The 22,087-nt window shown below is 42.7% G+C and overlaps 1 protein-coding gene across 1 annotated transcript in view; it reads left to right on the top strand.

Moving 5' to 3' along the window:
* Positions 1-22,087, top strand: part of LOC310876250 (receptor-type tyrosine-protein phosphatase U-like) — a 155,978-nt gene that overhangs the window by 64,526 nt on the left and 69,365 nt on the right. The window contains exons 3-4 of the mRNA XM_083789734.1: positions 7,935-8,206; positions 19,541-19,622. Of these exons, the coding sequence (XP_083645860.1) occupies positions 7,935-8,206; positions 19,541-19,622 (354 nt within the window). The remainder of the gene's footprint in view (positions 1-7,934; positions 8,207-19,540; positions 19,623-22,087) is intronic.

The raw sequence follows: 22,087 nt of genomic DNA, 5'->3' as shown, positions 1-22,087 counted from the left end.
TGTGACCTGTCCATGGAAAATGTGCTGGTATATTGTGAGTATGATTTGAGTGTGCTCGACTATGAAAGACAAACGTCTGCTGACAGTGTGCATGTATTACACGCCAAGCATCTTAAGTTCTCAAGAGGGACATGTACAAACACACATTCCACCTTAGACATCGTCATGTAATGTTTTGATCACAGCACACTTCCTTTTGTCTGCTGATTTACTCTTTAGCAAAGCCAATGACTCAGAGAGACATCAGAGAGAGTTCCTTGCCACCTGTTAGACTACTTCCACGTCCCCAGAGGGTCCTTATTCCTTTTTAATGACAAGAGACGAGCAAGGGGGGAAGGGGGGGGGGGGAAGAGAGAAGAAATGGGGGTCACACACACGCACTGGCATGGGGAGCAGAGAACACATCACACACTCCCCAAAATGCCCTCAGGGTGCTGAGATGAAACAAATGGTAGATCACAGGAGCCAGATGCCGAGATGCAGTGACGGGGCGATGGGTGGTATGAAGGAGTGGGGTACTGGCTTGTCAGCCCACCTGCACGCTGTCACTGGATGGCTGCTAATGCACTATTGATTTCTGCCACCAAAGAAGGTTCCCTGGCATCCTGAGATGCACTCTGCTAATCCACTCATTCCTTTGTCATTTGATACGATGTCTGAGTTTATTAGAGTGGGTGGGTGGGTGTTGGTGGGGTGGGGTGGGATGCTATTACTCAAACTCCACAGTGTAATCACAGAGTGTAACAGGAATATCGCAGCAGCACTTGTTATGAGTTGTTTTTTATTTGTATTATTGATTATATACTTTATTAACGAGTTTTGAAACAGTGTGCCACTACAGTGTGGCGAAATGAGGGGGAATGAGATCAGAGTTCCAGACGATGGAGGCAGGTTGACATCTATGGGTAGATTTTGAAGGTGCGTTTTACCAATGGAAATACATAAATTGGCCTCGCTCTGCGCACATTCGTATTATGAAAGGCATATCGGCCCGTGTTGAACGCACTGACCCGTGTTGAACGCACACACATTATGGCTTACCGCGGTCCTGAATATTTTAGCATTGTGGGAGTGTCCATATGTTAATTATTTTCGCTTTGCGCAATTTGCTATTAAGCCCCTTGACCTAAAGACACTCAGCGCATAACGATTAGACGTGGGTCTGACCACCTCATAAACGCAAAAAGCACTGTTTGATTTGACACTTGAGCGGCTCTGGGATGCTGGTAGAGTGTTGCCATGTCTGTTTATTATAAGCGGCTTATTTTTCTGTAAAGTTGCTTTCTGTGTGGTTGTTTTTCTTGTTTCTAAAGTGGTTATTTGGGCTTTTCTCCTAATGTTGTTTAAACCAGTGATCCTCACACAGCACATTCCGATGTCAATGATCCCCAGATGAATGCATTTGCCCAACTAAGGACAGCTAATCCAAAAATTTAATAAAAAGATTACTTTTGAAAATAGCAGATCTATACCAGCTCACAATGCATCACATTCATTCATTAAAACTATGAACTCTGACTGCAGGGGGATATATAATGATCATTATAACAATGTGCAAGAACATATTTAAAAAGAAGGAAGAACTTTATATTTGTGGACAATCAAAATATGTTTTTTTATTTTAATGTGGTGTCATTCAAATTAATCTGGATATGGCAGACTCACTATTTAGAAAATAAAAACATGGCACTTCATTTAAAATAGGTTACAGACCCCTGTTATATGCGCTTATTTTTATAGACCTATTTACTTGTTTCTATGAGACATGGCAGTTTTGCGTCTTTTTAAAGAAAATGTTGAGATTAGAAACGGCCATAATTCTTTCATTTCTCAACCTTAAAAATTAATAAAAACATCTCCATAATCCGTGGGAAATGTGCTTTCATATGCTGTATCACACCCGATTCAAGTCTTCTTCAATAAAATGCTACGAGCGAACTCAGCGAAGACCATACCATCGGGGCCACAGCATTACGCAGCACGCATTCAACTCATTCCTTCGTCGTGACTTGAATGAAATAAAATATAATAAACGTTATTTTACTGGTGTTTTTCAATAGAAACAAATAAAGAGCGTGTGTAGGCTACTGTGTGCAAGTGCAACAGTGCATATACATGCATGCACTAGGCTATATTTCTTCCGTGTCGGGATGGTGATTGAGCTCTTCAAGTTCACAGCCCGTTTGGTCTTTCATAAAAAAACGTTGATATTAGCCTATAAACACTCATGGTTCTCTCATTTCTCAACCGTTTTATTAAATGTAAAAATCTCCATATTCCTTAGGAATCTTGCTTTCATTCGCTGTATGGTACATGGTTCTATCGTTATCGAATTAATTAATTACGCATGGATTGCAAATTTGCCAATATGCTGCTATCTACTCGCAATTCCATTCCGATCTGAAAGGTGGGTCTGTTCTTTTGAGGCATAAAGGTGACAGCATGCAGTGCAATAGGAATAATTAACCCAAATGTGACAAAGGCATGTCATGTCTTCTATGGTGCCAGCCTGAAGAAATGTCATACCACGATCCCCAAAGTGCGCATTCCGTATGTGACATCAGCTGACTGGTAAAGAGAATAGTACGGACATGTTGATTGGGTACGTCTCAAACACGCCTTAAACACACCCATGACTAATTCAAGGCCGTTTTGCGCACTCTGCGGGGTGTCAAAAGCGCTTCTTAACATGCCCAAAATTGCAATATGACATACTACACGCCCCCAGATCATAATACTGTAATTAGATTAGTAATATAGAAGTAAGTAAAATAGAAGTCCTAAATCGACCCCATAGTATTTAATGGCATAAAGGGGACTCTCACCTCAATTAATTAATTAGTGCTAGTTGTCTGCAGCAGACAGCCTTGTATTGTTTGCACCAGAGGTTAGGCTCTGTCTCATTCATGACCAGCTGGCATCGCTTCACATATTTTTCCATTTGCACGGTGCACAGCGTTGTGTCACTTTGTAAATGGCAAAATCTGCATCGCCTTTTGGCTCCAGTAAACAAACCCGTCCCCTCTGTCACTGCCAGCCGCACAGATCACACTGCTACAGCCAGAGATACAACCAGAAAGCAAACATTGAGACCAATCTGTGCGTTCCCAGTCGACCACGGCTGCTCTTCCTGTTGTATCATCAGAGCTGAACATCGCTCTGGGGTTTGCTCTATTTGGAAACGAAACAAAAAACTGAATAAAAAGCAGCAAACGGTCCAAATCGAAAATCCTGGCTGACCTTTTCAAATCCCCTGGACAAGTTTGGAAAATGGACTAGTTTTCTCTAAACCTGAGGCTGGCCTATCACACAAATAGTTGATTGTCCCCAAACTTAATTTCATGGTGGCAAGTAATATAAAGTGGATGATAATTATTTTTAATTAAATCATGTTGCTTTGAAAGATGCCCTTGTCAGTGTGTAGAACAAGGCTGTCTGATTTATACAAACCAATTGGATATGGAGGCAGAGAAAACTGTGAACTATAAAGATAGTGCCTATCTCAAAGTTAACCTACCTGTTCTTTATGGGTGTAAGTATGATTAAAAGTGGGCAGACCTGTTCCAACCCACATTCTGATATGAACTCAGTGAGTTGAAGCCGTTCTCTAATCTCTTAATACTGTTCCCTCGTCCTTGGCAGGGTCACAGGGGAAATAGATGGAGCCTTATCAGCCTCTATGGATTTATGGAGAATTTTCTCTGCAGTTATTTTTTTGTGAGAGTGTGAGCGTGAGAGAGGTTACCAGGATCAGTCTTAATTATTGCATCATGTTGAATTACTCCATCAAGCTGAAGTGGAAGAGAATATGGAGTCTTGTTTGGTGAAGAAGAATTTGTGAGGTGATACTAACCTTAAGCATGGGGCTGCAAATTCACTCTCACTCACTTCACCAAATTGAAACACAATATTTATGATCATCTACTCAAGATATTAATATAGAAAGTGCTTGTTCCATCCATTTGTGACTGTTAGGGAGGGGGCTGCAGTAGAATTCAAAACGGAGGCGAACTTCTCTCAAGAGATAAATCTTCTTCTTCAGTGTGAATGAGTCATGTATATTTTAAACTAAACCTAGTTTGATCTCTTAATGTATATGCAGCTGATCTTACTGATACCCTAACCTATAACAGGGGTTCTCCACCAGAGGTTCACATGGATGGCGCTTATGGGTCTGCTCTGAAACTCTGATAGTGTACCAAAAATGTACCCAAATGGACCTGTAAGGGTTTCACAATTAACACTGAGGATTGTACAAGGTAAACTAGATAATTAAAGTGCCCCTCAGGGCACAGGTGTCCACCAGGGAAGGTCAGCTTGTGGCCTCCTTGGTGCTATAATAGGCCAATGTGAAAAGGGTGCCATTTCTTCTTACGCCTTGGATGGCAATTGGATGATTTGAGGCATTTTGTTCCAAAAATGTGTGTTTGCAAAAATCTGTTATAACAGGCCAATGTGAAAAGGGTGGGATATATTCCTCAGCCTAGTAGGAAATCTGTGAAAGATTTCACGTAAATTGCACGCTGCGTTCATGATTTGAGGCTATTTGTTCCAATCCTGCAAACTTTGAAAGCCAATGTTAGCCAATTTGGATGGAATATGAAATATCGGACAGATCCGTCTTGAACACATGATTATAGAGATAGTGTGTATCTCTATAATCGGCCTCCTGGTGGACCCCTGTCACCACACCTTTGTTCTCAGACAGCCACAGTGTCCAGTGGCCCCCGAAGTGAAGGAAAGTAATTTAGTCCTTGTGAAGGGCCCACTCAGTGGTGTGAGAGGCTGACAGCTTCCAAGTCAGAGCCTGTCCAGATTCCTTGGGTGCAGGTGAGAAACTGGAAAAGATAGAGGATGAAAAAGAGCCACTCTCAATCATTTATCTGTGTTCAAAACTCAGAGAAATGAGAGTGGCTGTAGCCTTTTTATTATCATGCGATGCCGCTTCTGTCAAATGTTAAGATTGGATTGGAAGTGGACATGCAGGGATGGGTTGTGACATTCACGTTGGGTCATGTTGGCTCTTCTTATCTGCCTCAGGTAGCTTTTATGTTAGATAGAAAAATAAATCTCAGTCTGGAAAAATGTCATGGAGAATTAGAAACTAAGCATTTGGCTTGGGCTGAATGGGAGGCTAAAATGGTAACTGGTAAATGGCACTTTACAGAAATTGTGCATTACATTCACACACACGCCGGAGGAAACCATGCAAGGCACCAATCGGGAGCAATTAGAGTCTTGCTGAAGGACACTTCTACACTAACTCTGGGGGAGCCCGGGTTTGAACTGGGAACCTTGCGGTTGCCATCCACCAGCTTGTGTGTGTGTGTGTGTGTGTGTGTGTGTGTGTGTGTGTGTGTGTGTGTGTGTGTGTGTGTGTGTGTGTGTTTTATTATTTATATTGCAGTCCTTCAGGGTACAGGCAGAGAAGAGAGAGAGTGATCGATCTTGAAAAATGGGATAAACACCAAACCGAGACCCTACACACAGAACTCTGCAAATCCATTCTCCGTACCCAGCGAAAAACACCAAATAATGCATGCAGGGCAGAATTAGGACGATACCCACTCATAATCAAAATAAAAAAGAGAGCACTTAAGTTCTTCTAAAAGAAAGTGACCTAGATGCACTCCATAACAAGGCACTCACAAGGCACTCACTCTAGAGAGATGCCCCCTCAGCCATCTGGCCCTGGAACTCCGAGCACAAACACAAACAGAGCCACGAGATAGAAAACCCATTGGACTAAACCAAATTATAAAACAGCAAAAGGAAAACTATCTGACACATTAGAAAGAAGCAACACAAAAGCAGAGCAAACTAGAATGCTATCTGGCCCTAAACAGAGAATACACAGTGGCAGAATACCTGAGCACCGTGACCGACCCAAAACAAAGAAAAATCTTAACTAGGTACAGACTCAGTGAGCACAGTCTCGCAATCGAGAAAGGCCGTCATAGGCAGACCTGTATCCCGAGAGAAGACAGACTATGCACCCACTGCACACAAAATGAAGTGGAAACCGAGCTACACTTCCTAACCATCTGTCCATTGTACCAAGACATCAGAGACACATACTTCCCAGTACAACAATGTGCAAACACAGCAGCAAGATGTGTGAGTTGCTGTGATAGGAGAAGGATATCAAATGGAACACAACTACCCTAAAGACTAATCATTGTGTATATTCCTGCACTATACCTGCATTGAGTGACCTTGGTACGTAGAAGTTGATCTATTGAAGATTCTGACCTTCAAATGTACATCATTTTTGTTTTGATTGTATTGCTGTATTGTTGTATTGTTCTTTATGCTTTGGCAATGTAAACGTATGTTTTCTCATGCCAATAAAGCCCTTTGAATTGAATTGATAGACTCATAAGATAAAAGATAAAAGAGAAATGAGAAATGGCAAATCTAAATGTAGCACTGCAATCAACTGTATGGTGGCTCTTTGCCCCCCCAAATGTTGTTTTTTGCACCATCTGTTAGAGTGTGTGTGTGTGTGTGTGTGTGTGTGTGTGTGTGTGTGTGTGTGTGTGTGTGTCTTAAAACGTTTTAAAAACACGAATTAAACAATGAAAACATAACTTGTGTAACTCGTGAACGGTACAGGAGGGACACTGTTCTATACATCAATAAAAACTACTTTATTTCCCCCCTCTGTTTCCTGTTATCTATTTCCCAGGAAACAAACAGGCAACGGACTGGATGGTTATTCCCAAGGTGTGAAATCTGTGAGCTAGTCTTAGTTATGAGCCATATTTTCTTGTGCCAGGAGCGCCAGCGGCCAGGATATTATTATAGTACTTTAGTATCTTAATCACCTCCCTTGCAGGGAGTAGGCCATCTCTCACTTCTGGGAAGGTCGAGAGAGAGAGAGAGAGGGGGGGGGGGGGGGGGGTGTGTGTGTGTGTGTGTGTGTGTGTGTGTGTGTGTGTGTGTGTGTGTCAGAATGTGTTACTCTGCATACTTGCTGACATGTGCGCCCTAGATGTGTGTGTGAGAATATCACACACAATATCACAAATATTCCCCAGGTTACCATCACAGCCTAATAACTATGTCAGTGTGATTAATGGAAGCACGTTTCAGGGCTCTGATTGCACGTTTATTCAACTACATTTCCATTCAGCTACAGTACGCTGCTAGCCCACCATCTCTCTGCCTTGTGTGTGTGCATGCATGTCTCTCTCTCTCGCGCCCATTTTTCTGTTTGTCTGTCTCTCTCTCTCTCTCTCTCTCTCTCTCTCTCTCTCTCTCTCTCCAGCAGAATCAAGCACTTTGATCTGTAATGATCATAATTAGAAGCTGTGCAAAGGTAACGTTAGAGCTGGAATAATGTGATTTGCAATAAAAGCCTGATTCATAATAAATGCAGACTTCTTATTGCAATTCCTTTGATTCCCTTTGATTCTCCTCAGCTCCCCTTCATTATTTTAGTAGATGTTCGTTCTTTTCGGTATAGGTTACAAATCCTTGAGGGCAAATGTCTGCAATGCTAGTCCTTTATCTCTCTTTTTCATCTCAGCTTCTCTCTCTCTCTCTCTCTTATTTTTTGAAAGGGGCAGGAAGACAAACAAAAGGAGATTCGTTAGAACCTTGACAGGGTGTTGCAGGACGAACAATGTGGATGCTGATAACTTTCTTTTCTTGTGGGGACGTCTTGGAAAAGCATTGTGTTGTTTAAAGGTTGAAAGCTAACATGGCATACATGACAAATATCTAACTGAGAGGCTGTACGCAGTACCCACAGAGATAGATATTTTATTGGTCCTGTCTGTCTGAATTGTCTCTGTCTATGTATGTGTGTGTATACATGTTTTTCACATCACTTTCGTCTTTGCCTGCATCTGCCTATATTGAACTCCCGCCGTCCCAGGGAGATGCTCGGTGTCTCACCGTCCTCTTTGTCCCTCCTCTCTCTCCTGCAGGTTCCTTCCTGATGGTCAACTCGTCCCAGCATGCCGCGGGGCAGCGCGCTCAGTTGCTTCTGCGCCCGCTCAGCGAGAACGACACCCACTGCGTTCAGTTCAGCTACTTCCTGTACAGCCGCGACGGCCACAGTCCTGGAGACCTGCAGGTCTACGTGCGCGTCAACGGCGGCCCGAGGGGCAGCGCCACGTGGAACATCTCCGGCTCCCAGGGACGCCAGTGGCATCAGGTGGAGCTGGCTGTCAGCACCTTCTGGCCCAGCGAATATCAGGTGAGCATCGTGCCACAGTTCCTCCCACACAGTTCCTCCACACCACAACATTGTTTGTATGATGGTAATGTATGATATCATCCATGATGGTAATGGATGATATGTTATGGCTCAATTGTTGTGCAATTGCCATAGATGCGATCTTTGCAGTGTTTATTTATTCACAGGTCCATTTCCCTGCATGCTGCAGTGTGATCAATACCTACTTTGTTCAATGTGTGTACACTATAATATAGCTTGTAGGACCGTGGTGGCTGGATGGAGCCTTGAATCCCCTGATTACAGGCAATAATTTATCTCCTAGATTGCCCCTGATTGTTCTCATGTACCGCCACCCCCCACACCACCTCAAGCAAGCATTAATGAGGAGGCAACAATTGACGTGAGAGATTGTGGGTTTGCCGAGCAGTCTCTCACATACTAAGGGGGGGGGGTTTGCTTCCATAACCTTACCGCACTTTAGCCCACATCTCAATAAATCAAGAAGCAGTTAATGGTTAATGAGATTAGAGGGCTGCATGGATCGATGCAGACAGCCGCCTCTTTAGTATCCTACACTCTCTTGCTCCGTGCAAGAAGCCTCGCAAACAACCAACGTGATTTAAAGTAATGATTTCCTCATTTAAGAAGTTTAGCAGCCACCTTGTGGCTGTGGAAGAGGCGGCAGGCAGAGGCGGGCTCTCTCTGGAGGGGAAGGGGGAACACACAATTATTAGAGGACATCTCCGACAAATCCAGGCTGAGAGGCGCAGGTTGCGTTCTATATGCATGGATCTTCTTGCGGTGCACACAGACACAGGACAGATTGTGTATCTGGTGGTGAAACGGGGAACGAGGATCTTTGTCAGTGTGAGCTGTGCTCATAAATCCTCTCCCTGCAGGGACCATGTGAGTCTCGGGGAAAAAGGGGAATATCCTCACTCTCTTAATAAAGTTTGAGTTTCTTTATTTCATTCACATCACAAGCAGCATGAGCAGTCTAGAGAAACGAACGTGTTTCGGCACGCAGGCCTTCCTCAGCGTTTCAAACCATGTGAGTCTCCTCTGTGAAGGGAGCTAATTTGTATTCATATTCATGTATTCGTTTTACCCCACCGGCTACCAGTAGTAGCCAAGGAAAGCACCACCCGCGTGGGCGGAACGTTCTAATACCAAAATAATAGTTTTTGGATTAAGGTTGGTGAGGGGTGCGTTAATAGTTTTTGGATTAAGGTCGGTGAGGGGTACGTTAATAGTTTTTGGATTAAGGTCGGTGAGGGGTACGTTAATAGTTTTTGGATTAAGGTTGGTGAGGGGTACGTTAATAGTTTTTGGATTAAGGTTGGTGAGGGATGCGTTAATCGTTTTTGGATTAAGGTTGGTGAGGGGTGCGTTAATAGTTTTTGGATTAAGGGTGGTGAGGGGTACGTTAATAGTTTTTGGATTAAGGTCGGTGAGGGGTACGTTAATAGTTTTTGGATGCACGCACGCACGCATAGGAGGTTTTGATGCAGTAAAGAGTGTGGCTGGAGGTCAATGAGTGGGTGTGTTCTCTCTGGTCTGCGTTCAACTCACCTGTCAAGTGTGTGGCTTCTTATCTGAAGATAAAGTGAGCTAGGTCACAGCAAAGAGAGCTAGAAGGAAAGTTGTCCATTCTGGACTTTATTAAACGAAGACACCAAGTTACAGCACCCCCCCCCCCTCTCTCTCCCTCTCTCTCTCTCTCTCTCTCTGTACTGTCTCATTTCTGCTTAACCAAGTTATATGAGTGCATCACACAGTACATTTCCATGCTCTCTAGTAGAATATTCATTGTTCTCCTGTAGAATATTCATAGCCTGGTTAACCACTCCCCCTTGAATAAATGTGGTTAACCAGGCTAGAATATTCATGTTCTACAGTAGAATATTAATGTTCTCCAGTAAATATTCATGTCCTCCAGTAAATATTCATGTCCTCCAATAGAATATTCATGTTCTCCAGTAAATTTGCATGTCCTCCAGTGGAATATTCATGTTCTCCAGTAAATTTGCATGTCCTCCAGTAGAATATTCATGTTCTTCAGTAAATATGCATTTCCTCCAGTAGAATATTCATGTTGTCCAGTAAATATTCATGTTGTCCAGTAAATATTCATGATGTCCAGTAAATATTCATGATGTCCAGTGTAAATATTCATGTTTTACAATAGAATATTCATGTTCTCCACTAAATATTAATGTTCTGCAGTAGAATATTCATGGTCTCCAGTATAATATTCATATTTGCCAGTAAAATATTCATGTTTTCCAGTACAATATGCATGTTCTCCAGAAAATGCATGGCCTCCAGGAGAGTATTCATTGTCTGCAGTAGAATATTCATGTTCTTTAATAGAATGTCCATGTTCTCCAGTAGAATATGAATGTTCTTCAGTAGAATATGAATGTTCTTCAGTAGAATGTTAATGTTCTCCAGTAGAATATGAATGTTCTTCAGTAGAATTTCCATGTTCTCATGGCGGTAGTTGTGGTGGTCCCTCTCAGTAATCCATGTCCCAGGGGTTCTAGCACATTGTCAATGCAATAGACACCCTCGTTGCTCAGCTGACACAGACATTAAGCCACTATGACCTACTTACTTAATAATGACTTACTTATTTAGTTACTTCCAGTAGAATATTCAAGGGCTCCAGTCTCAGAAGGTGTTGGAGTAACTCTGCCTAATGGAGACATGGTTGCTAACTTATACTCTCATCCTTTTCATTTTAAATCTTTAATGTCCGCCAACCCTATGTGTCCTATGTCCAAAACTCGCATACATTGGTACAGTATCTCTGGAATCATGTGATGATCAATGATCACGATTCAGATTTTTCATATTGTTGAAAGTTTGTGGGGAGCGGCCCATGTTGATACAAATTGGCAAAAATCATGAAACCATGGCATCTACCCAAAATGTACATCCAGAATGTACTATTTCAACCTACAGCGTATACCTTCTTGGCACCAATACAGATCAACACAGTTTCACACACACTTCTAACCCAACGGATCAATTAAGACGGTAACACTGGAAAGCATCTGTGTCATCAGTTTAGATTTTATTTTGGCTACTAAAAATAACTACTGATTTAGAAGAATCGGCCTCGGGTCTTAACCCATTCAGGCCTGACGTCGAAATAAAATAAAAAGGTTTTCTAAATCATGACAATTTTCGGAAAGATTTGAGGCACATTTTAACGATTTTTTAACGAAAGAGCTTGTAGATCTGCTATTTTCCAATAGCTAAATTATAACATAATGTTTAAAACACCAAAAGAGGTTCCCGCCCAAAATGGGTTAATGGGTTAACAGAACACTATTGCACTTGCAATCTTTGCTAAATTAATTAAACTGTTGGTTTAGATCAGTGGTCTCCATGTACAAATTGAAAGCTCTATCGTTACAGCGCATGCAGATATAATGCTGTAATGAAAACCAAAAACCAAAACTATAAATATTTTATGTATTTTCTCTAAGGGCGATCGGAGAACATGAGAGGACACGGTGTGGATTTTGTCACTTCGCTGCAACAATTTTGTGTCTTTGAATTTTATGAGGCAAACGTGATGTTGCAGGAGGCTGCTATTAAAATATTTTATTTATTGATGTATTTATTTTATTATCGTGCCAAATCACTGCAAGTTCACTCAAGACACTTTATGTATGTCCCCTCCAGCATATTATTTGCGATTGTGGTGAGGAAAAGGTCAGCCGGAAGAAATGTCAGGCAGAACCTAGACTCGGTACACAAGCTTTTATTTTCGTTCGCATTCGGCTCAAAAAGAAAAGCCTAGAGAAACCCTTTGGAAAATCTGGCATAGGAAGTGGGACTCAACTTGTATTTTGCTAACCAATAACAGTGCAGAGGAGCATCGCTCCAAATGTGGTGACCTCAGTGTTCTCCGCTCTGTTCTACCGGGGCGGGCGCTCAGATCGGTGGGAATGTACTGGCATAGATATTTAAAAAAAATCAATGCCTCACTGGCCGCTGCAGTTCATTGGAGCGATGGGTCTCCAATGAAGGCAGGAAGTCAGGCATCAGCACGTGCTGAAGGCATTTGCTGAAGGCACGCTGCGTCGCTGCCCAGGTGACGTCACGCATGCGACTCCTCCATGTCTCTCGCTGTCACTAAAGTGACTACTGGCCAATCACAGCACGTCTTTTCTGGGACTTATGTTACGCACACGGAAGCGTGTTACAAGCTTCATCTCATGCTTCGCAAGGAATCTCGTTAAAATTGTGGCTTCAATTTTGACACGCACCCCAGAGCCGGAAGAGGCGTATACCTTTATGTCTATGGCTGCGTCCGAATTCATTCCCTATGCCCCATATAGTGCACTACTTTGGCGTTCCGCCATTTTGTTGTAGTGTCCGAATGTGTAGTGAGCATTTTTGCACCCTAACATAGTGGACTGAAGTATCCCACAATGCACCGGGAATTGTAGGGAGCATCCGATGGTCACTACAAAAACACAACGAAGCAAATCTGCCCCATAATGCATTGCTCAAGCTCGCTCTTGAGCGCACATGCACGCGTTTGCGCACGTGCGCTGCTTCTGCATGCATGCGCTCATTGCGCTCCAACTCAGAAGAGGCAGAAGTTGAACCAGCGAAAGAACTCAACACAAATGTACTTTTTAAACTTTCGTTTTCCCTTCCCTGGCGGATCTCGAAGCTACAGATCTCGAGACAAATGATCTGTGCATTTATTTGAAATTGTTTTATTTTATTTATAATAAATTACTCATTTGCAATAGTATTACTGATCCATTGTATCACCCAGGCCCAGCGCATGACGTTAGGAGAGGAATCAGTTGCTTGCTGTAGAATATATTTGTGAGATTCTTTATCACAAACGTAGGCTAAATACATGCATGTGAGACACATTAATTGTGTCCGAACATATGTTTTATTAATATTCATTAATTCCTGCCATGAAAAAATATGCTATCTAACATTATTTAATTGAATTGCGATAAATACATTAAAACTTGTAGGCAGTCATTTATTGGACTGCTGTTTCTGTTAACACCAAACGTCCGTATTATTATTGTGAGCAGAGCTTGTAGATCGGCTACTTTTGGTAATTCTTTACCAAAAGTAGGCCTACCCGATACAAGCTCACAACACGGACGTTGCGTTGCTTATAGATCGGCTATTTTTCATAGGCCTATGTTATTTTAAAATAACCTTTTTATCATAGACATATAGGCCTAAATGCCTGCAAACATATTTTCATTAACCTATTTTTTCTTTATTCATTCATGAATTTAAAACTTTAAAAAAATTGTCCTTGCAGGGAGGTGACAGCCTGCAGTCACTTATTTTATACAGTCTGTTCCTAGCGAAAATTCAGCAGCAGCGTTTTGACTGGTTTCTTGTAGTCAGTTGATCCTTCATATCCAAATGAGTGAAACGGCCTGGATGATTTGTTTATTTTTCAAACAGTTCTTTATGAGGCGATCTGAAAAAACCTAATGGGGATTTCATGCAAATAAAAAGTACATGAACCCGCGGACCTACAGCGCCCTCTACCGATATTGACGTCAAAGTCGGTGCTCCCCATACAGGGAGTATTGTCCGAAATCATCACTATAGAGTCCACTAGAGTCTGGATCCCCGTATGGGGGGTAGGGAGTAGGGAACAACCCTAGCAATTCGGATGCAGCCTATGTGTACTGGGGCTCCTTGTGTGTGTGCTTCACTTCCTTCACACTTCCCTATTCATTTGTCACATCCAGTGTTGCCATGTCTGCTTATTATAAGCATAATATTGGTAGTTGCTCGTTGTGTTTTATTGGGCTTGTTTTTAAAAGGTACAGTAGTTGCTTATTTGGGCTTGCTTCCTAATGTTGTTTAAACCAGTGGTTCCCACATTTCTTCACGACAAGGAACCCCAGATTAATTATTGTCCATTATTGTTAAAATGTTAAAAAAAAATCACACCAGTGTGAACCAAGTGGTGCAACTCCCGTCTATTGGTTCTCTGTATCGTTCCAATTTGTATCATTCCAATTTCTTCTCTGTATCGTTCCAATTTCTTCTCTGTATCGTTTGCGTCCAGCAGGTGGCAGCCATGTCACATACTTCTCTCGTTCCAATTTCACGCATGCGCACACCACTCGTGCTCACACAGGTACACAAACAGGTACAGGACATTGCATGCTGGATGTAGAAGTTGTTGCACCACTTAAAAACAACAGATGTACAACCTCACAACATGTCACTGTGAGCTTGTAGATCAGCTTGAATAGAATAGCTGATGTAAAAGTGGTTAAACATGTGTGACCAGATTTGACTGAGAGCCTGCCATCGTGCAACCTCCAGCTTTTTCACCAGAGAAGAAAAACTGAATTTATTTACTATATTTTATCCAAAATGAGTTAATAGCACAGGCAGACTCTTCACATCCTAGAGCATGTCTGAAATAAATATTAGAGATAAAATCGACATGTAAATATGAAATAATTGCTTAAACATGTAGCTAGGTGTAATGTTAGAGACCACAGAAGTGAACATTTCAAGCCTGTTTTCTGCAAGACAATACTCTATAAGCCACATCTCCAAAACTGGTGGGTCAAACTGAACAGCCAATATGTCAATTTGAAGCTATGATTCCCTGCTTTCATATGACATGATAAACAAACCCTCAGGCCACATTTGTGCTTGTTTTCATAGACCTGGCCGTTTGTTTCTCTTGCAAAATCTGGCAACACTGATCACAGCAGCAACAGCAAGAGGAAGTTATGCACACACAAAACGCAAAGGCTGGAAACAGGTGGATACCAGAAATCACACAGACTGGGGCAGGCTAAACAGAACCAGGCTGTAGGGTGGGTGGCCATCTGCCTTGCAAACAACAATAGTATTTCGGGACGGCTGTGGCTCAGAAGGTAGAGCAGGTCGTCCAATGATCTGTGGGTCAGCGGTTCGAATCCCGGCTCCTCCTGTTCACATGTCGAAGTGTGCTTGGGCTTGCCACCATTGTTGTGAATGTGGGAAGTGAGGACGCTGGCGTCGACTGTTTTCCGCTTCACCTCCCAATGTATGTATGAATGAATGGACCATTGTAAAGTGCTTTGAGCACTTGGAAAAGCGCTATAAAAATGCAATCCATTATAATAGTAAAAACGATAATGACAGCAATAACAATAATGGCAGACCTTAACAGGCTACAATGTAATAGTGTGTTATAGTTGCAGCATACAGTTGTGTTCCATGGAAACCCTTGATCTGTATCTGGGGGCCCACGAGTATAGAGGGTCCAGCCTGCAAAATGGGAGGCACAGAAACCCCGGGGAAGAAATCTGTGGAAGTTGAGTGAAATCTGGGTGGGGAATTGAATGGCCACTCCCAACACCACTGAAGTGCCCTTAAGCAAGGCACTGGATGCTACACCGTTCCACGCGAGCTACCCAGTGGGCAACAGTAGGACTGTTGTTGTACTGGGAAGTCCCCAGGTTTTAATGTGTGTCTGAATGATTGTGAACTTGGGCTGAGCCAACCTCGCCAGGGTAATTAAAGATAAAAGAAATATGTGACAGCCAGGCCTTACTTAAAGGCATATGATCAATGTATACAATGTTACTGTAATAATCATATGCATTGATGAGAAATGAACCCACACAAATCCCCTTGTACAGAAACTCTTAACTCTAGTGGTGGATCTGACATCCAGTTTCATAGGTTTTTACGGCGATAATGACATGCTTTCTCTTTCCCACCAGTTACAATAAGCTGCACTTTGCTTGGTCCATCACAGTCGTGTCTGGGGGTGTTATATGGAATCCCGGCCACTTTCATTGGTCATCCTGTTGCAACAAACGGAGGCGGGCAGAGTGAAGGATGGAGCATGACATAACCTCAGCTATTCTCCGTTTGGATGAATCCATCTACCTCCCACGTTCTTCACAGCAATAGATTTTGCTTCTCGCCTTCTGGTGTGGGAATTGAAATTGAAAGGAACTTTGCAATCGAATATTAAAAGATCCAATCGGGTCTCGCTGTGGCAAATAATATCAGCCCAGCTTAGGCACCCACTCCATCTCTGCTACCTCCACTTCTCTCTCCTGCCAGTTAGCTCTCCAGTATCTCGTCCCACGCACTCTCTCTCTCTCTCTCTCTCATTCTCCTTCTCTCTCTCTTACTCTTTCACATGCAGTGCACAAGTAAGTTCTGGGCCTGTACAGTACAGTATGTGTGCTCTGATATTCATTCTGTGACACACAGTCACAGAATGAAAATGTCTGTAGACATTTTTAAAGCACAGCTCTCAAGACCCACTTCTACACCCTTGCTTTTTTTTTTTTTTTTTTAGATATTTTTTTGCGGCTTATGCCTTTTATTGATTTTTTTTTGAAGGGACAGACAGTAGGCTGACAGGAAACGGGAGAGAGATGGGGGGATGACATGCAGTAAAGGCCGTGTCGGGTCCGGGAGTCGAACCCGCGGCACACTGCGACTGGATTACCAGTCCGGTGCCCAGACCGTTACGCTACGGCCTGGGCCTACACCCTTGCTTTTAATTGATCTTTAAATCTTTTGTTATTCATGTCCTCACTGTATTGCATTACTGCTCTTGTTTTTTTTTTAATGTTTATGCCTTGCTTTTCTTTTCTTTTTTTCTCCATTGCTCTGTAAAGCACTTTGAGCTGCATTTCATGTCATGAAAGGTGCTATACAAATAAAGTTTTATTATTATTATTATTACTCTGTGGCACTTTTGCACAAGCGAGTGCCGACACAGATGGGCTTAACGAGCGTGGGTCAAGGCGCTGAGACGAGGGAATTGATGGCAGTGGTTCTGTGACTAGTGATTTATGGAGGAGTTAATCAGGGCGGTTGTCTCTAATGGCCGCCGCATGAGAATGAATAATAATAAATAAATTAGTAAGGGAGAAAGCCTTTGTATGTTATTTATTGGCTGTAGTGTCAATGGCGCAATGCATTACTCGCCTGGAGCACATGATAGATCAACACATGGTTTTCACTAGGCTTGGCTGTAGCAAGCTGATGGTTGTGTGAATGCCCTGAAATGCCCTGAAATCTCCTCCCTCATTTATGTGTCTGGTGGGGTGATTGTATATTTTGTATTCTCAAAAGGGTGCTGCAGAATACTTGGCTGATGAATGAATAATATCAACATCCTAATTAGAGCTGGGACTCGATTAAAATAATTAATCTAATTAATCAGAGGCTTTGCGATTAATTAATCTAGATTAATCGCATTTTAATCGCATATCAATATTCAACCCGAGAACAGCGAGAAACCTTTTTTTTTTTAATGTTTTTGGTATCCCAGTGAATCAACGAATAGTGACTACAGGATACCACTCATTTTCAACATTTTACTGTCATTAATATACCTGTTGTGGAAATAATAATAAAAAGTCACCCCATTCTGTGTTGCCTAGAACTGGAGGTCTGAAAAAAACAGTAACAAGTACATCTCAGTGACATCACAAAGCTGTACTTCATATTGTTACTGTTTTTTGTCAGACCTCCAGTTCTAGGCAACACAAAATGGGGTGAGTTTTTATTATTTCCAGTTTTCAGTACAATAGAAAAGCTCCCAGTGAGAAACGTTCCGCTGTGAAAAAAAAGGTGCGATTAATTTATCTGTAGTTAATCGCGATTAATTTTTCTGTAGTTAATTAATCTAAATTAATCGCAATTAGTCCCGGCCTAGCCTGACCCAGAGCGAGACATTTCTCGTCTAGAGGGGCGGGTCGCGCCTCAGAAATGCGCGCACCCTGATTGGATCTCATCGATCTGTCCGTCACCCCCGGCCCCTCCTCTCCCCCCTAGTGCAGCGCTACGTCACATCATTTAGAGCGACGCCCACCCGGAAGGGTTGACTCCCACTTTTAGACTTGTTCAGCCCACGGCTTTTTCCAGGCTTTCATCTTTCGCGCAGACGAAATGAAAGCCTGGCTATCGAGGCTAGTCCCGGCCCTAATCCTAATACATCCTGATACTGGGGGGTCAAATTATGACAGGCAATTCCTGCTGTCAAAATATGACTCCCCCCAGTCAAAAAACACTTTGTTTGAAATAGACACTCATAGTATTCGGAATTCATCGAATATCAATTCCACTTCAGTTTAAACTTCAGGTATGAAGTTATTTTCAATCTGTCCCAATGGAAACTAATATTCTCTCAGGTTTAACTAATGACATACTGTATCTAAGGATTTACATATTTATGTACTGTAATATGGTGCCATGCCTTGCAAATTGGTGTCGTGAATGAAAAGGTTACGTACAGGCATGCCCTGAGCCAAACAAATTGCCAAAACGACTGCCATATTTGGGCATATTTAGTTACAAGACCTATATGACATCATCTGTAACTGCTTTTAACAGTTGGCCCGAATGTATGAAAGCGCTAAAACATGATTACACTTCATACAAACAGCAGAAAGAAGCACCAGATGGAAACCTTACAATATACTTTTTAGGCTTAATCTGTTTTAAACTCATGTACTGTCTTTGGCGACTGGTTTTCCCCAGTGAGGATGGCCAAAACAGACATTTATCATTTTCTGTTCAAAGTTCTCCTAATCGGTGAACCTGGTGTAGGAAAGACCAGTCTGCTTTTGCGCTTTGCAGACAACATGTTCTCCGAGGAACGTGCCAGTACGGCTGCCGTGGTCTTTAAAAGTAAGATCATAAAGTTAGACGACAAGCTGGTCAAACTGCAGATATGGGACACGGTCGGTCAGGAGTTTTTCAAGAGGATCGCGCAGAAATGCTACCGAGGAACTCAAGGTGTTCTCCTGGTGTACGACGTGGCGCGGAAGGATTCATTTGACGGTTTGAAACCATGGCTCACGATGCTCAAAAAGCATGTGGGTAAGAACGTCAAGAAGCTGCTGGTAGCCAATAAGTGTGACCGCACAGATGAGAAGGGAGTCATAGAGTTTAATGCTGCTGCCAGGGAATTCGCTAACAAACTGGAGATGCCTTTTATGAGAGCCAGCAGTAAAACCAGCTTCAATGTGGAGGAAGTGTTCGTGATGCTGGCGACAGAGATCATGGCGGAGGTAGAGTCCCAATTGCGTTGCATATTGACCGCCTTTTACTTAGTTAACCCATTTTGGACTGAGGCTGATTTTAAAAAAGTTTTCTGAAATACTTCACAGCATCACATTTTTTGTAATTTTTGAATACTGTACATACTGTACAGAACCTCCCGTCCAGAAGTGTAGGGTTACAAAATGGCCAAAATGGCCAAAATTATACATCTGGCCAGTGTTTCTCCCTGGGATCCAAACTTGTCTTATTAATTACATGTAACATTTTCTGATTTGAACATTTTCTTCTTCACAGGTTGTGTTTGAGGCGTCTGTTTCGGAGGAGCGTCAGGGCTACATGGCTTTGGACGACATCGTGCTGTTAAACTACCCTTGTTGTAAGTACCCCCCCGCTCATCATGTATTTGTGAACTTTAAATGTTTTGCAAAATGAAGCTGGTAGATGGCTGTTTCTGAGTTATTTACAGGACGTGGTTGAGGACTGAAGACAGGTTCCTCCAGTGTCCGTGTCAGAATGACTAACCTTCACTTCGTACGGCTTCACTTCCAGAAGAGGCTATTTCAAAGCTACTGTGATGACGCACAAGGCTATGCTAGCTCTCGAGATGTTCTTTTGTTGGTTGGCAGTGAGACATGAGAGGCTGGGAGGGGGCATGGCTCTATGTGCTGCTGTACGCTCACATTATGTTCTCCTTGCACATGGATTACCCATCATCCCTCACAGGCCATTTCTTTCACTGCCTTCCATTCTGTCCCTCGTGTCATTTGACTTCACCGGACAGGGGACACAAAGCTCTCACCCTGGTGACAGCTCAGTATATTGCCCTGACCCCAGGAACATTTCATGGAAATTAGGGAAAAGGGAAAGTCATAATGGGGCGAGGCAATTTCTTTAGAGCCAGAATGGCCACACACTAGCACTGTCATTCACAGAAAGGGATAATACTGTTTGAGTCATGACTGCGAGATAATGTTAATACGTGGTAATGTGGATTTTCTGAATTTCATGAACTCACTGAATACTCAAGAGGGAAACGGGCATATGAACGTTTTTACGAAACTCATTTAGTACAGCATTCCAGTCTATTTCATTGGACTTTATGCCTTTATTAGTACAGAAAACAGGGAGAGAGATGAAGAGTGACAGCAAAGGTTATTGGGCTTGAGAATCAAACCCACGACTCGCCATCTGGCTGCAAGAGCCTGTATGTGGTAAGCGCCTTAACCACTAGGCCAGAAGCTGTGAGGATTCTGTCATATGCTCCCATCTAATTTCTTAAGCACTTAGCTTTCCATCCCCCTTTACCAACTGGAGGAAAACGACAATCTATAATGTATAATTCAGTGATTTGGCAGACAGGCTTATCCATAGTGACTTGCAAGAGCAGCAGAAACTATATTCAACAGGGCAACTAACTATATGTGATTCGGGATTCGTGTTCGCAACCGCCGGTAGCTCCCATGGTGTGACGTCATCGAATATCCCAAATCTTCACTGGCACGCACACACGCACACAATCTAAACATGCATTTATCGAGCTCAGATTGAGCTAATGGACGATGTTTAGAGCTTAATACTTTCATCCGTCCTCGCCAGTAGAACTGAGAAAGTGAACTGAGACACTGAGAGAAGACTTCACTGAGTGAAGCTATGACTCATCATACAACTACTTCCGGTTCAATGAAAGAGTTCACAGCTGTCCAAGTTTTGTAGTTTATAGCCGGAATCTGGCACCACCGCCGAGTTGAGCCATCAGATGGCGGCATGTAATCGGTTAATGTTGTTTAGAGCACTTATGACCTAAATTGTTTGCCAGTCAAGTCTATGCACTTTAATGTTGTTTACACTAGAGCACATGTGCCCGATATAAATACAGTGCTCCCCTCACACAAGTGTGATTTTTATACTTCTCCAATCTACTTGCCCCATCCTTGGAGGAGTTTATTTCCAGATCAGTTAAATTGCCAATCGGTCGCCGATCGATTGGAGCACCTCTAACAGTGACATGCAGATGATGACATGAAACTCTGCCGAGCCCACATTATGTACACTCAGTGAAAGCTGCTCCGAGCAGACTCGGGAGCACACTCGGCTCCTCCAAAAAGCTCACTTGCAATTGAAACCAAACAATTTCCCGAGCAACTTACTTGCCCTGATGAAGATTCTGTTGGAGTCGAAACATGTTGGCTTCTTTTAACTTTAATAAAAAAAGTACATCTATTTTTATCCACCCTCTCCTCATTTTTAACCTTTTGAGTGCTCGGATCGCCGCCTATATTCTCGCCTATTTCCGCCTATTTCCTGAGTAACCTGGAGTATTGGAATTTGTCTTAGGATGTTTGCCGTGTTGGGTATAGGCCGTGAAGTGCATTAGCCAGGGTGTCAAAGGGAGTGCTGGTCAGGATGTCAAAGGGAAGGGAGGGACAGACGCCCCATGTTTGTTGAAGTGGTGTAGGGACACATGTGTCCCTACACCACTTCCTGCACACGTTGCCATGGCATCCTACTTGCAGCATGATCCTGTTAACCAGAAAGCTGGCCTTAATTGCTCTTTTAATGTTGTGCTGGATAAATGTCTTGACATAGGAAATACATTAATCAGCCCCTGCATAAAGATTGCTAGACACGTGTCTTAACCGCTGTACCACCGTGGTTCACACTTAATCAGTTCTCTGACAAACTGACAGGTGAAAGAAAGTCAAAGAACAAGAGCTTTGGGCAGGGTTTCCCCTTGTCAACAAAAATACTATCAAGACTCTAGCTGGAGGCTGGAGCCCTCATTCAATGCCATCTTGATGCTTACACCTCTTAGTTCTCCAACATCTTAATGTCACTAAAACT

The sequence above is a fragment of the Protomyctophum parallelum genome (assembly GCF_964188405.1).
Source record: "Protomyctophum parallelum genome assembly, chromosome: 1".
Taxonomy (NCBI): Eukaryota; Metazoa; Chordata; class Actinopteri; order Myctophiformes; family Myctophidae; genus Protomyctophum; species Protomyctophum parallelum.
This window is presented reverse-complemented; position numbering and strand designations above follow the sequence as displayed.